This window comes from Lepidothrix coronata, unplaced genomic scaffold (assembly GCF_001604755.1).
Source record: "Lepidothrix coronata isolate B3197 unplaced genomic scaffold, Lepidothrix_coronata-1.0 Scaffold9, whole genome shotgun sequence".
NCBI lineage: Eukaryota > Metazoa > Chordata > Aves > Passeriformes > Pipridae > Lepidothrix > Lepidothrix coronata.
In genome coordinates this window covers 3,463,825-3,477,268 of record NW_016690189.1, presented here as the reverse complement: position 1 = coordinate 3,477,268, position 13,444 = coordinate 3,463,825, and the positions used below count along the sequence as shown (strand labels likewise).

At 36.8% G+C, this 13,444-nt stretch overlaps 1 protein-coding gene across 1 annotated transcript in view; it reads right to left on the bottom strand.

Moving 5' to 3' along the window:
• Nucleotides 1-2,373: 2,373 nt before the first annotated feature.
• METTL25 (methyltransferase like 25) overlaps nt 2,374-13,444 on the bottom strand; it is a 45,169-nt gene continuing 34,098 nt past the window's right edge. The window contains 3 exon segments of the mRNA XM_017804478.1: nt 2,374-2,699; nt 4,245-4,316; nt 4,935-5,009. Coding sequence (XP_017659967.1) covers nt 2,601-2,699; nt 4,245-4,316; nt 4,935-5,009 — 246 coding nt within the window. The 3' untranslated portion in view covers nt 2,374-2,600.

Here is a 13,444-nt window from a genome sequence, read left to right as displayed (position 1 = left end):
GAACCAGGCAAACACCTGATGGGAAACAGGTATATCCTCTGTTCCTTAGGCAGCATATCAACACAGACAGCAGTGTGTCACCCTGAAAGAAAATGGAGATTCTTTCCTATCAAAAGACTTCATCATATTTAGGGTACAGTTTTCATTATGGAAGAACTTCTGGCAATAACCATGAAGGAAAATGTTTTTATTCATCCTGATTACTGTCAGGGATTTTTCCATTGTGTAAATAGTAACCCATAGGTATTCAGGCATCCAAAGCTTTGAAACAGCTTTGAGAGCAGACAGCAACTGACTACTTGAATGCAAACTCATCATATAAACCTCTTGATAGTTATTATTCTAAGAAGCACATTGCCTCTGTCTTTGCCTGCATAGACTACAAAGTGCATGAAAAGTACTGAAAGAGCTTGAGAAGCTGATGGGGGAGGGAATGCAAATTTATTCAGAACTTTTTGAATCAGCAGAAAAGCACTGTGCTAATCCTAGAGATGTGCTTGTTTTTCTAAACTGTTGTAAATTTCCTCTTAAGATAGTAATAAAAATTTAACTTTGAATTTATCTAGCATTACACACAAAATTAGCAATAGTCTGTATACCCTTTGCAATTTTGACTGTGTTCAGATTAAACCAGATGGGACTTGCTGAAATGAATATTTTTGGGCCATAACAGGGTACTTTTTAAGCCCTTGCTTTCAGTGAGAAACTGTGCTTTCTTTGTTTGGACATCATATATGCCCAGTTTTTGTATTTGGTCTGAAAAAGTGGAAGAATCAATTAATTAAAAAAAAAAAAGGCAATTTCTTCCCCAAGTACATTTTTCCAGCAGCACATAAGATAGGGATGGCAACACTATAACATTTCACTAATAATTAGTCGTCATGTTTTAGCAGAACATAATGTAATAAACCCTATTTTTCTAAGGGTTTTTTTCATCTTTTTTCTTTTTAACATCATGTACTTTAGACTCCCCTTTTATTTCAGATATTTTATTTCAGATATTCTTTTCCTTCCAGATGCCTAGCGGTTAGGAAAGGATTTTCTTTCTTTTGATTCCTCTTCTGGGAAAAGAATTCAGCAGCTTGTTAGTTTCCTTGGTACTCTATATATAACAAAAGGTGCATATATGGAAGGCCTCATTTTTCTCTTCTTAGCTCTACTGCAAAGATGTTGGGAGCACCTGCAGTTCTGTTAATTTTCTTGGGTACTGAAGGTGTTCAGTAGCTCTAAGGATTGAAGGTACTGGGACCAAACAAATGTGAGAAGCTCATACTGGAACCATGGAGCTAATAAGGACTGGGAGTTCCAAAATAGATAGCAGAGAACTTACACACAAAAAAAGAAGTATTTCTTCCAAGTGAATACATCAATAAAGATGTGACTTGTTAGAAAATACCTTACTTCTCTTTTCTTGAATGGCCATGTTCACAAGCTCTCATTATATTTTGCAAACTGCAACATAAAAAGATTCTTTCCTACTCACATCTCTATCTCAGTCTGACTCCCATCACTATTACTGTTGCTAAACAATTAGTATAAAAATATTTTCTATTATTCTCATCTTCTAGGTGTATTCTCCCCTTTTCTTCTTCAATGCTGTATTTTATTATTTACTTGTCCTTTTTTTTTTCTGTGCACTAGTAGTTAATTATATTTTATATATGCTGGAAAATTCTATTAAAAGCACTAGGACTTAAAATAGAAACTTTTCTCTTTTTTATTTCATGGAAAATCTGCAAGTTTAATTAGGCAACCCATTGAGATAAACACATCAACAAATAAATTTCCCACTCATGAATGCAGCACAGACAACAAGAAACTGGCTAGGAAGTTTCAATTCACCCAGGTACCAAAGTATTTATACCCAACAGATTTTGGCTAGATAATAGCTTTCCAATAGAACCCAAGGATTACAGAGTGAACCCCAGCAGGGCAGCTGATTCTTTAGCACTGGGAAATCTCCCACTGGATTAGAACACATACATTTTTTCTTCAGAGTGACAGGCAAACAAGTGCATGCCAGAAAAATGCCTGAAGGAGGAAAGGGTTAATACAAAACTGTCCTCTGCAGGTAGTCATTATCTAGGCTCTTTTACACTGGTCTGTAAATAAGCTGGTCCTGATAACCTGCAGAATAGGAAGCACAAAAATTCTATTTAGTCTATAAGCCTCTTGTTTACAGTGCAGGTTATTTTTCTGTTTATACTTTGCAGCATCTGGACCCAGAAAAGAAAAAAAGTGAGCCTTGTCTGAGACTGCTGATACCAGGTATAATCTTGAGATTAGAAATATCAAGAGAAAGGGTATTGATACATAAGCATAGTACCTTAGAAAGAAGGAACATAAAAACTATTTTAAATAGCAATCACACAGTATAGGTCATAACTTTTTTAATAAAGTCAGATGTTCAACATTGTTTAATAACTGACATAAGGAAGCCATCATATTTATAAAGGAGATACTTATTTCTGAAGATTCAGAGGTATTGCAGTTTTTTCTCTTGCAGCTGAAAAGCAAACAGTGTACTTAAGGAATCAATTAAAGAGAGGAAACAACAGTATCAGTTCAGAATTTTCAACCTCTCTGCAATTTGCTTCCACTTAAGAACATGACTCTTCCTTCAGAGCAATAACTGCATAGCATCTGGGAGATTTCACAGGATCAAATAACTTCACAAGTCCAGACCAGGCAATGTTTTCCTGTAAAATGATGGATGATTGAAGTACATCAAAATGTGTTTGACTTAAAAGCTAAGATATGATAATAGGTTCACATTTTGAAATACAAAATTGAAAATAAAAATAAATATCCTTAATGCAAAGCAGGAAAAACACTTATCTAACAAGAAAATCAGGGAAAGTTTGTTTGGAAAAAACAGACACCCATAACAGGATGCATTTTCAAGTCATTTAGTTATTTCTGGCACTACCAAATGATAGCTTCCCCCCCTCCTTCATCAATAAGGATTTGTTCTTTGACTGAACTAGAGCAAAGAAATTAAGGATCACGACATACTCATTTTAGGCAGCACATTCTACTCCTGAAGCTAATTAACTGACTTTTCAAATGAATCAGGCCAGCTGGATCTGGCCATCATGTTGCATATGGCTTTTATAATCTCTATTTTAAATCCTAAACATATTTTATGAATCAACCAGTACAAGATTAAATTAATGCATATATTACATTTAGAAAAGGCAAATTAGTGCTAAATGCAGCAAGTTTCATCTCCCATCTTGGAAATCATAGAGATCTCTATGGAACTTGGGAAAATACATTGTTATTTAAATATTTCAAATTGCCTCTCTGTAAAAATACCAGTTAGAACAAAAGCTTACATTTACTACAGCTCAGTAGCTGGCAGAGAATAAAGTGAGTTTTCACTTAATATAAAATGGAGCTGTTAAAAAGTAAGGTTTATGGTGGGAAAACATAGCTATTCATATGAATGAGTTTAAACTTTATTTAAAAAATTTATTTTGACCATGGTTCAGAGTAGAAGCTGGAAGATGCTATGATTTTCTCCTAGCAAATTATTATTTGTGTGAAAAATGTTTATTGGTGCAGAAAAAGTATTACTGCTGCTTCTGAGTTAAACAGGCTAAGCTCAAAATTAGTGTTAGAAGAAAGAGTGTAATATAAATCATCATGGAGTAAATGTAGTAGCATTTCCTTGTTATATCCTAGGTCTATACTTGTAAAATATATCCAGACTGTATGTTAGTCAAATGTACCTCAGTTGAGCCATACAGTTGGAAAAAGTGCACCCTCTCTCATCATTGATCTTAATTAAGAAACAGTAAAGGGAAATAATAAACATTTTGGATCTAATTAAAAATTTCTTGAATTATATGTTCTAAAGCATATTAATTGGAAATTGTAGCATAAACAGCACAATGTTTGTTTAGCATTTCTAATATTCTTTTTAATTAATAAATAACTCAATGTTGTATAAAATGAGATTTGTTGCATATTTAATTAATTTATTTTTTACTGCCTATTGACTAGTAATTACCATACAATTAAAAGAACATAAAATTTACTGTTGCTGCTTTTCTGAAAATAAAAACATCTGCTGGGCATATGTTTATACTAAACGGAATGAATGCTTATACTTTTGCAAATATGATGAGAATAATAATTCCGCAACAGAGACTTTTGGTCTGCACTGTAATAAATAGACTGAAATAGCTTCATTTCACTGATGTAGCCTTTAGGTATCATAAAATATAATGCAAAAATACCTGCTCCTTGAGATAGCAAAGACGATCCAGAAGTATCAAAACTTCTATGCAAGGAGCCAGAACAACCTTCAGCTGAAAGAAAGATTAGATACTACAATCCCTTTGGGAAAGACAGGCAATACACTTCCAAATGGCTACACTTCCTCAGAACAAGTCCAGGAAGGTCAATAATTTTTTAGGGGTTCTGTTGTACAAACGTCAGTTTGCTAATTTTACCTATGGGATGGACATCTTCAAAACAGATTATATTAGAGACAAAAATATATGGAATGCTCTAAAGTCAGGGAACGATGTTGTTTAGTTGGTTTTCAGACATTTGTCCAATAAGAAAATGATACTATCTGTAGCAGAACAATTTTAAAGAGGGAAATAATGAATTTTAATAAAAAGAACTTTTATGAAATAACTGCATGGAGACCAGTCTAGATTTAAAAGGAGACTGACATGCCATTTTCCAGTGTAATAGTCTCTCTTGAAAAAGAATCTTCCATGTATTTGCTTTATTATTTTACTTACACCTAATATAGTTTTGGAAAAGGATATGCTCCAAAGTTTGGAAGGGCTGGCTGCTTTGTTTTTTGAGATTGCATACCAATGTAAGACAGTCCACCTCCACATAAAACTTAACAGGGCTTTGTTCTAGACTAGCACATATATACAAGGTAATAGTATTAATGCTATAACTTTTACCATATTAAATGCTTCTAGCTCATTCATTCTGTGCTTGTATTTTTCATAGTAATCCATTATACAGCTGTCTGGGAGCTGCAAGAGATTTAAGAAAAAAAGATATCAGAGTTCTTCTAGTTACTTTTTTTGAGAGAGAACTTTACAATTAAATATTTTTTCCTGATTGAAACTCACACTACAAAATGAAATCCGTGTTTTGTTTGTAAAATTAGCCCTTTTCTAAGGTTTATAATTACTTTCCAATAGCAGTTTCTCAGTTCTAATTTACAATAACTGTTCTTCAGACAGCATTTTGCACTGACATGAAATTCTGAGATACATTAATTATTCAGAAAGCTCCAGTCATTCCTAAATGACAATTACACAGTAACTGGAGATAACATTCTCATTTCCTTTCCCATATATCTTAACCCCTCCTCAACAGTAGTATATCTATTCTTTTGTGGCTGTGGAATGAGCTAGACCACAACTTAGCAGAAAAGAACGGCACTGACAGACATGTAGATGTGGCTCCGAGGGACAAGGGTTAGCGATGGACATGGCAGTGCTGAGTTAACAGTTGCTGCTCTTAAAAGTCCTTTCCAACCTAAATGATTCTATGACTCTATGACAAAAGACTACAAAAGCCAAATTGTTTAATACATTTTTGAACACTTTATTAGAAGAATCATCTGAGAGCATGTGGCTAATCCAGCTGCAAAGATGTAAAATCTCTGCCTAAATAGGAAAACAAACTAGGGAACACTTAAAAAACCTGTAAGTTTTCAAATGAGGTGTGTATTATGAACTTCATCCTAAGATAGCCAAGAAGGGACTAAAGGGACCTCAGAACTATTACTCATTGTCACTGAGAAGTTCTCAAAGAGGGTATGTCAGAAGGTATGTCTTTTGTTACAGAACACACAGTTCAAATTAAATGCACTGAAAAAATGGAACAAATAAAGAATTTAAAACCACTACAAGATAAGCAGATGAATTCGTCCACGTGAATTCGTCAAGAACAAATCACAAGTTGGTCTACTTCACTTGTAAGGAGGGCAAAAGGATTCACAACAGAGAAAAATAGCTGGTTATAATATATTTCAATTTCAGAAAGATTTTTGACAACATTTCACATAATAATTTTACAAGCAAATTTAAGAAACAAGTTTAATATTAAAGTACCATATGGTGAGTGAAAATTATTTGAATGACCATAACCAGACAGTAGTTACTAATGAGTCTTTGAACAACTGAAAGACCTTCTGACTGGAGGTCTATTATGGAATGCAGTATTTTCATTAAGAACTCAGACAACAGAATAGAAATCAGATTAATTAAGTCTGCTAATGTGCAACAAAAAGGCATTGCCAGAACTTAAAATAATTTTCAGAAATTGGAGCATTGCTTAGAAAAGAAGTCTGAAATGCTGCACAGAAAAGCAGAAGGGATTAGACTCAGGCAGAAATAATCAGCTGTTCAGGATGGGGAACACCAAATGACAGTCTGCGAGACATAGCAGATCATAAGCTGAGCAGGAGTCACAGTTGTGCTACTGCAAAAAACCAGCAATCACCATTCTATGATGTGTATGGGAGAGCAGCCTGCAAAGTGCAGGAAGTAATCCTTCAACTCTGGCAGTGGAAAAGCTCTAGCTGGAATACTGCATCCATTTTTGGGCATCAGATTTCAAAGAAAGAAATGAACTGTCTGAAAAAGCCCTGAGAGAGAAAAGAGATCAGAAATCTAGAAAACATGATCTAAGAAGAAAGACTCAGAAAACTGGAACTGACCAGGCTAAATTAGACAAAATTGAGAGTGGGCATAATAAAAGTGTTTACAAGGCTATCACCAGGAAGCAGAGAACACTTCGTTCACTATGTCTGCAGTGGATAGGGCTTGTATTGCAGCAAAAAAAAAAAAGCCAAAACCTTGAAGAAATCTTTTTCTTAGAGGTTAATTAAGGACTGGCAACATTGTTAGTCTCCATTACAGGAAGCTTTTGCAAGATCTGACAAATATTTTTCAGGGATGATGCAAAATTCTAACTCTGCCTTAAAACAACAGGGCTTAGAAAAACTTTCGTAGTATTTCAATCATATTTTTTTAATTAAGAAAGTACTTTTTCCCAATTGCAGATGCAAGGTCGAGTAGCTGATCTGGCAGTACAAATGTGGACTAACAAGAATTTTTTTTTATCTTATTGCTATTTTATTTTCTGTAGAGCTGTGCAAATATTTTAGAGGTTCTTTTTTTTCTCTCTTCCCCTCTAAAGAGTCAAACCAACTAAAATATATCAGTCATGAAATAAACAAAATAGTTTATTTAACCTCTGACCTATAAGCTTTCCATTTCAACTGCATATTAATAGGGTTTTAGTATAATGGATTTTTGAAATTACAGGCTATTTGGAATTAAAATACAAAGATCTATATTTGGAAAAATGTGATCATGAAACCTTTCTGCTTTTGCTTCCTTTATGTTCTTCATTTTTCAAGATGAAGCATTCAAATTGAAAGAAAACAAGCTGTGAAATGTTTGACAAATAAAAAGGGGGTCAAAAATGTCTCTTGGACATTGCCATACTCAAGTATGTCCTTTTCCATTCCCTCCTTGTTTATTACACATTTTGAGTGAATGCATCCTGCTGTCACAGATAGATTAGGTAGTATTCCAAACTGTGTCTCAGATAAAAGTTTGGTGAACTGGAAAAAAGAAAAACTGTCCACCAAAAAGCATTAATAGAGACGGGCATGAAAAGGGTAGTTAGCCATGTGGCCAATTTCTTGGAAGAAGACTAAAACCCAGATAACACTGGTTTTGGCTGATACTGCAACAGCTTGCTACCTGCCTTTGGTTCCTAAAAGGTACCCGACACAACCATCTGCTATCCTTCCAAGGTGAAGTAGGAGTAGATTACTGTTTGCATTTTCAGGAGAAGAACTGAACTTCCACATGCAAAGCAAGCCTCATTCATTCACTCAAGTTGTCCATGCAACTGTTCTTTGGGTTGCCATGCATTTGTGTAGCCAAAAAAAAATTTCCACATATATGCACTGAACTTTTTTCTTTCATTATGATGTTGAAACTATGAACATGAAAAAACTCAAATACATCTATCATGTATTTGTCTTAAGATTGATTCTGCACTCAAAGATCTAGCTTATGCTACTGACGCTCAAGATGTTACTGACACTCAAGTAACCTACATTTCATACGGAGAATTTTTGGTTAGTATTTCTTCCCTTATGTAGCTACAATGTCTCTGGGTGTTTATCAGGTTGTGAACAAAAACACCTCTTTGCACTGTAATGGTGGTATAATCTTCTTTTAAACTGATTTCTTTGGTTGCTCAAACAGCTGAAACAACCAAGCGAACCTAGCAAGGTCTCTGCTAAGTTAGTTATAACTATACCATATGCTGGAAATGGCACTAAAACTGTGCCATAGGACTGACTCATCTACGAGACTGTCAACAGAGCCCTGAGAGCACATGAGATACCATGTGCCTGAGCACACCCAGCTTGGACTGCAGTCCCACAGATATGCTGATTGAGCTGAAAAGAAAGCACTCAGGTACAAGGTATGGGACAATTAGTAATACCACACTTAACATCTCTTCAGAAAGCATTTTTTCAGAGCTCTGCCTTTTCCTAGACTGAACATTTTGACTGAATGAAAGTCTCTTTTACTGTCCAATGCTGTACACGCCCTACAGAGGAGAGACAGCCTAAGGATGCTATTCCACAGTCTGTTTAAACAGATGCAAATCCTCTGCTGCCTCAGAGGGACTGCTTTCCACTGCACTGACTGCACAATTCCATGTTTCCTCTTTCTTCTTGTACAAGCATTATCAGGAACAGTAAAAGAGTACATGAAAGCAGTAAGACAACCCTTTTAGCAGAGCAATGTCTTAGATCAGTTCAAAACACTTGGGAAATCATACCTTACAACAAATTTTACAACTTTTCCACGACTAAGGTAGTTAAAAATAATGCAATGTAATATAGTGTAAAATAACATAAAACAGATAATGAAATTACAGAATCACGGAATCACAGAATCAAGTAGGTTGGAAAAGACCTCTGAGATCATCAAGTCCAACCTTTGACCTAACACCACCTTGTCTACTAGACCATGGCACTAAGTGCCACATCCAGTCTCTTCTTAGATACCTCCAGGGACAGTGAATCCATCACCTCCCTGGGCAGCCCATTTCAATGCCTGATCACTCTCTCCATAAAGAATTTCTTCCTAATGTCTAAACTAAACCTCCCCTGGCACAGCTTAAGACTGTGCCCTCTTGTCCTACTGCTGGTTGCCTGGGAGAAGAGGTTGATACCCACCTCACTACAACCTCCTTTCAGGCAGCTGTAGAGAGCAATAAGGTCCCCCCTGAGCCTACTCTTTTCCAGGCTGAACAACCCCAGCTCCCTCAGCCACTTCTTATAGGACTTGTGCTCCAGATCCTTCACCAGCCTTGCTGCCCTTCTTTGGACCTGCTCCAGCACCTCAATGTCCTTCCTAAATTGAGGGGCCCAGAAGTGGACACAGCACTTGAGCAGCCTCACCAGTGCTGAGTACAGAGGGAAGGATCACTTCCCTGGTCCTGCTGGCCACACTATTCCTGATACAGGCCAGGATGCCATTGCCCTTCTTGGCCACTTAGGCACACTGCTGGCTCATGTTCAGTCTGCTGTCAATCAGTACCCACAGGTTCCTTTCTGCTTGGCTGCTCTTCAGCCAGTCTGTCCCCAGCCGGTAGTGCTGTATGGGGTTGTTGTGGCCAAAGTGCAGGATGCAGCACTTGGTCTTGTTGAACACCATACCACTGGATTCAGCCCGTTTATCCAGCCTGTTCAGGTTCCTCTGCAGAGCCCTCCTACCGTCCAGTAGACTGACACTCCCCCCCCAGCTTGGTGTCATCTGCAAATTTGCTAATGGTACACTCAATCCCCTCATCCAGGTCATCAGTAAAGATATTAAATAAGACTGGACCCAACATTGATCCCTGGAGGACACCACTAGTGATCGGCAGCCAACTGGATGCAGCACCGTTCACCACCACTCTCTGGGCCCGGCCATCCAGCCAGTTCTCAACCTAGGAGAGAGCACACCTGTCCAAGCTGTACGTTGCAGCTTTTCCAGGAGAATGGTGTGGAAGACAGTGTTAAAGGCTTTCCTGAAGTCCTGGTAGACTACATCCACAGCTGTATATATTCAGGTTAGTTCATGTCTTAATGTACTATACAATTTCACTACTGACAGTTCCCCAGTCTTAAGTATGAGGCTTTTTAACACTTTTTAAAACAACAGTAAAGTTAAACCACACAGTAAGATTCTTAATCATATGTCTCTTCCTTTGCAAACTGCATTTTATGATATTCCACTAGTCACTGCTAAGGAGAATTTACAACCCAAGGATAGTCAATGGTAAGCTAAGAGAAGCACATCTTCATCTACCCAGTGTTAAAAAAAAAACCTCGTCTGACAAAAAATAACCAATTAGTAAAAAAGAAAATTGTACTTTGCATAAACTCTGATTTCACTATTGTCTACCAGCTTTAAAACTCAAAATTAAATAGTCTGGAGTTTGCAAAAGCACAAAGTCAATGTAGCAAAGAGAAGTAATTTAGGAATTCCAATACAATTGAACTAATAGCACAATGTCTATCAAATATCTTTGGATTTATTTAACAGCACCTGTCAACCAAGGGAGATGGGAGAACATGTCCTGCTGCTTGACAGAGTACCATGTGATAAATCCCTGAAGGGAAGAGAGGCCCAAGAAAGGTGGTCAATATTCAAGGGTCATCTTCTCCAAGCTCAAAGAAACCAAGCAAAACCACCAGGGATCTCCTGGACAAAATCAAAAACAAAAAGGAAGACTATCAAAAGTGGAAGCAAGGACAGATAGCCTGGGAGGAATACAGACATATTGTCCAAGCATCCAGGGATCAAGTTAGGAAAGCTAAAGACCTCTTAGAATTAAATCTGTCTGACATCAAGAACAACAAGGAAGGCTTCTATAGGTACATCAGTGATAAAAGGAAGACTAGGGAAAATGTGGGCCCTCTCCAGAAGAAAACAGGAGACCTGGCTACATGAGTTATGGAGAATGTTGAGCTACTCAACAATTTTTTTGCCTCAGTCTTCACCAGCAAGTTCCAGCCACACCACTCAAGTCGCAGAAGGGGACAGGGACTGACTGAATGAAGAACCACTCACTGTAGGAGAAGATCAGGTTCAAGAACATCTTAGGAGCCTGAAGATGCACAGTGCCATGGGACCTGATGAGATGCATCTGCAGGTTCTGAGGGAACTGGCAGACTAAGTTGCTAAGCCACTATCCAGAATATTTGAGAAGTCATGTCAGCCTGGTGAAGTTCCCATGGATTGGAAAAGGGGAAACATAACCCATTTTCAAAAACAGAAAAAGGGAAGACGCAGGGAACTACAGGTTAGTCAGTCTCACCTTGGTGCCTGACAAGATCATGGAGGAGATCCTGCTGGAAACTATGGTAAGGCCCATGGAAAATAAGGAGGTGGTAGGTGACAGATAACATGGCTTCACTAAAAGCAAATTGTGCCTTCAAATCTGGTAGTCTTCTACAGCGAGGTTACAGCACTGGTAGGTAAGGGTATAGCAACTGACTTCTGGTTTTTAGAAAACTTTTTGCACATGTAAAACAGAGACTCATATGGAAACAATTTTTTCTCATACTTCTCTGGTTGTATTACACAGTGTCACCAAGTTTTAGCTGCTTTTTAAATATAACCTAAATAAATTTATGTATTAAAACAGTGATTGCCTTCTTTTTTTTTTTTTTTTTTGTGAATGACAAGGACATTTTGGATTATTCTGGAAATAAGCTTCCTATATGCTTACTCCCACCTTATATTTTTCCCAAGGCATCCGTTTTTGGCCTCTGCCAGAGACAAAGTAGACTTTTGGTCTGTGCAGAACAGCTGCTCTTTTACTCATTTCTAAACAGAGCTAGAAAACAAATTGTACATAAATTTCTCTGATTTTTGTTGTCTTTGAGAGCAAATGTTTAGACTTCATCACATTTTTAGCTATGTAAGTGGTTTTTTTTCTGAAGAGAGGAATTTAACACATTCTCCAGTATTGTGTAGGTATAGTCCTGACTCCACCGTGAAAACTGCAGGGTCAGAACCACTGATGAGGGCGCAGTTACAATTTTCCTCTCAGTAGTATCAGAATAGCATTATTTTTGTGCTGCTGCAGATTTCAACATAGCTGGGAAATAAAAAATAATATTGTTTACATCAGCATAAAATCCAGTCTTCAGTATGCAGCCAGCTGCACATAAAACGAGGAGAAACATAAGCAAAAGTGAGCATTGACTTGAATCAGGTCTTTAGCAATCACACAAATGTGCAGTTTGAAGCAGTGTTGACAGACATCTTTCTCTCAGGGCAACTTGCATTTGTCCAGACTCTTTCTAGCAAAAGGCAGCATGTCTAAAATCAGACCTCTTAACACAAAGTTTCTATGCCTATTGGTTTTAAAAAAAAACAGTGAATAAATTTCCACCAGCAGAGTTTAATCAATGATTTTGTAAACTGAGTATTGCACAAAAAATGCACTATTGCTTTTGGGTGACTGTACACACAGAGAGAAAGACATATTTTACTTTCAGCTGGGGTGAATGCATGATGTTGGTGCCTATTTATACAGAAGAGCAAACAAGTAACTATGTTTGCAAACAGAATTAAATATAATCCTTTTAAAATATTGCAAACTTAAGGCATAAGTCTTTTTCTTAATGTTGTAAGAATGTCATTTGAATTTATTTGCTTATTTGGTTTTGCTTTTTTCTCATAGTTCATGCTTGATGTGCCCGGCAAATTTTAAGTGATTTGACGTTTTGACTACAGATTTTAAACGCTAATTTAAGAAAGACTACGACAACATTTACCTTAAATATTTTACATACTTGCCACTCCTACTTCTTCTTTGATGGTACTGAATTTGTTAACCATCTGCCTAGTACTCTCTAGTGTCTCCATTGCACAACTTGTTCTCACAGCATGGTTGTGATCTTTACACATTGGTATTCCATGCCTAATGTTATGTTGCCATCTGTTGACCAATTAAGCAGTTGTAGTACTACGACAAGACACTCAAGAACATAAATAAGATCTCCAAAAGATTTGATAAGTTTAAAACTCAATTTTGAATTTACTTATTTTTCTCTATCTAGGAAAGTTATTTTAATACTTCTCCTTGACATTTATTAATTTAAAGGAAAAAAGAGGTATTAGGCCTTCAAAGGTCTTCAAAGGCAGCTTAGGAAGACTGTCTAAAGGCTAAACTAAACTGGAAATACATTGGAAACTAAGTTGTAAGAGAAACATACTGCACAGACTGAAATGCCTATCTTGCTATAATGTTACATTTTCAGTTTCAAAAGGTGTCCAAAAGGATCACGATAATATTGAAAAAACAACAAAAAAAAAGAAAATCAAAAGGGGTCAAAGTATTTACTACGTGATTCATGATTCAT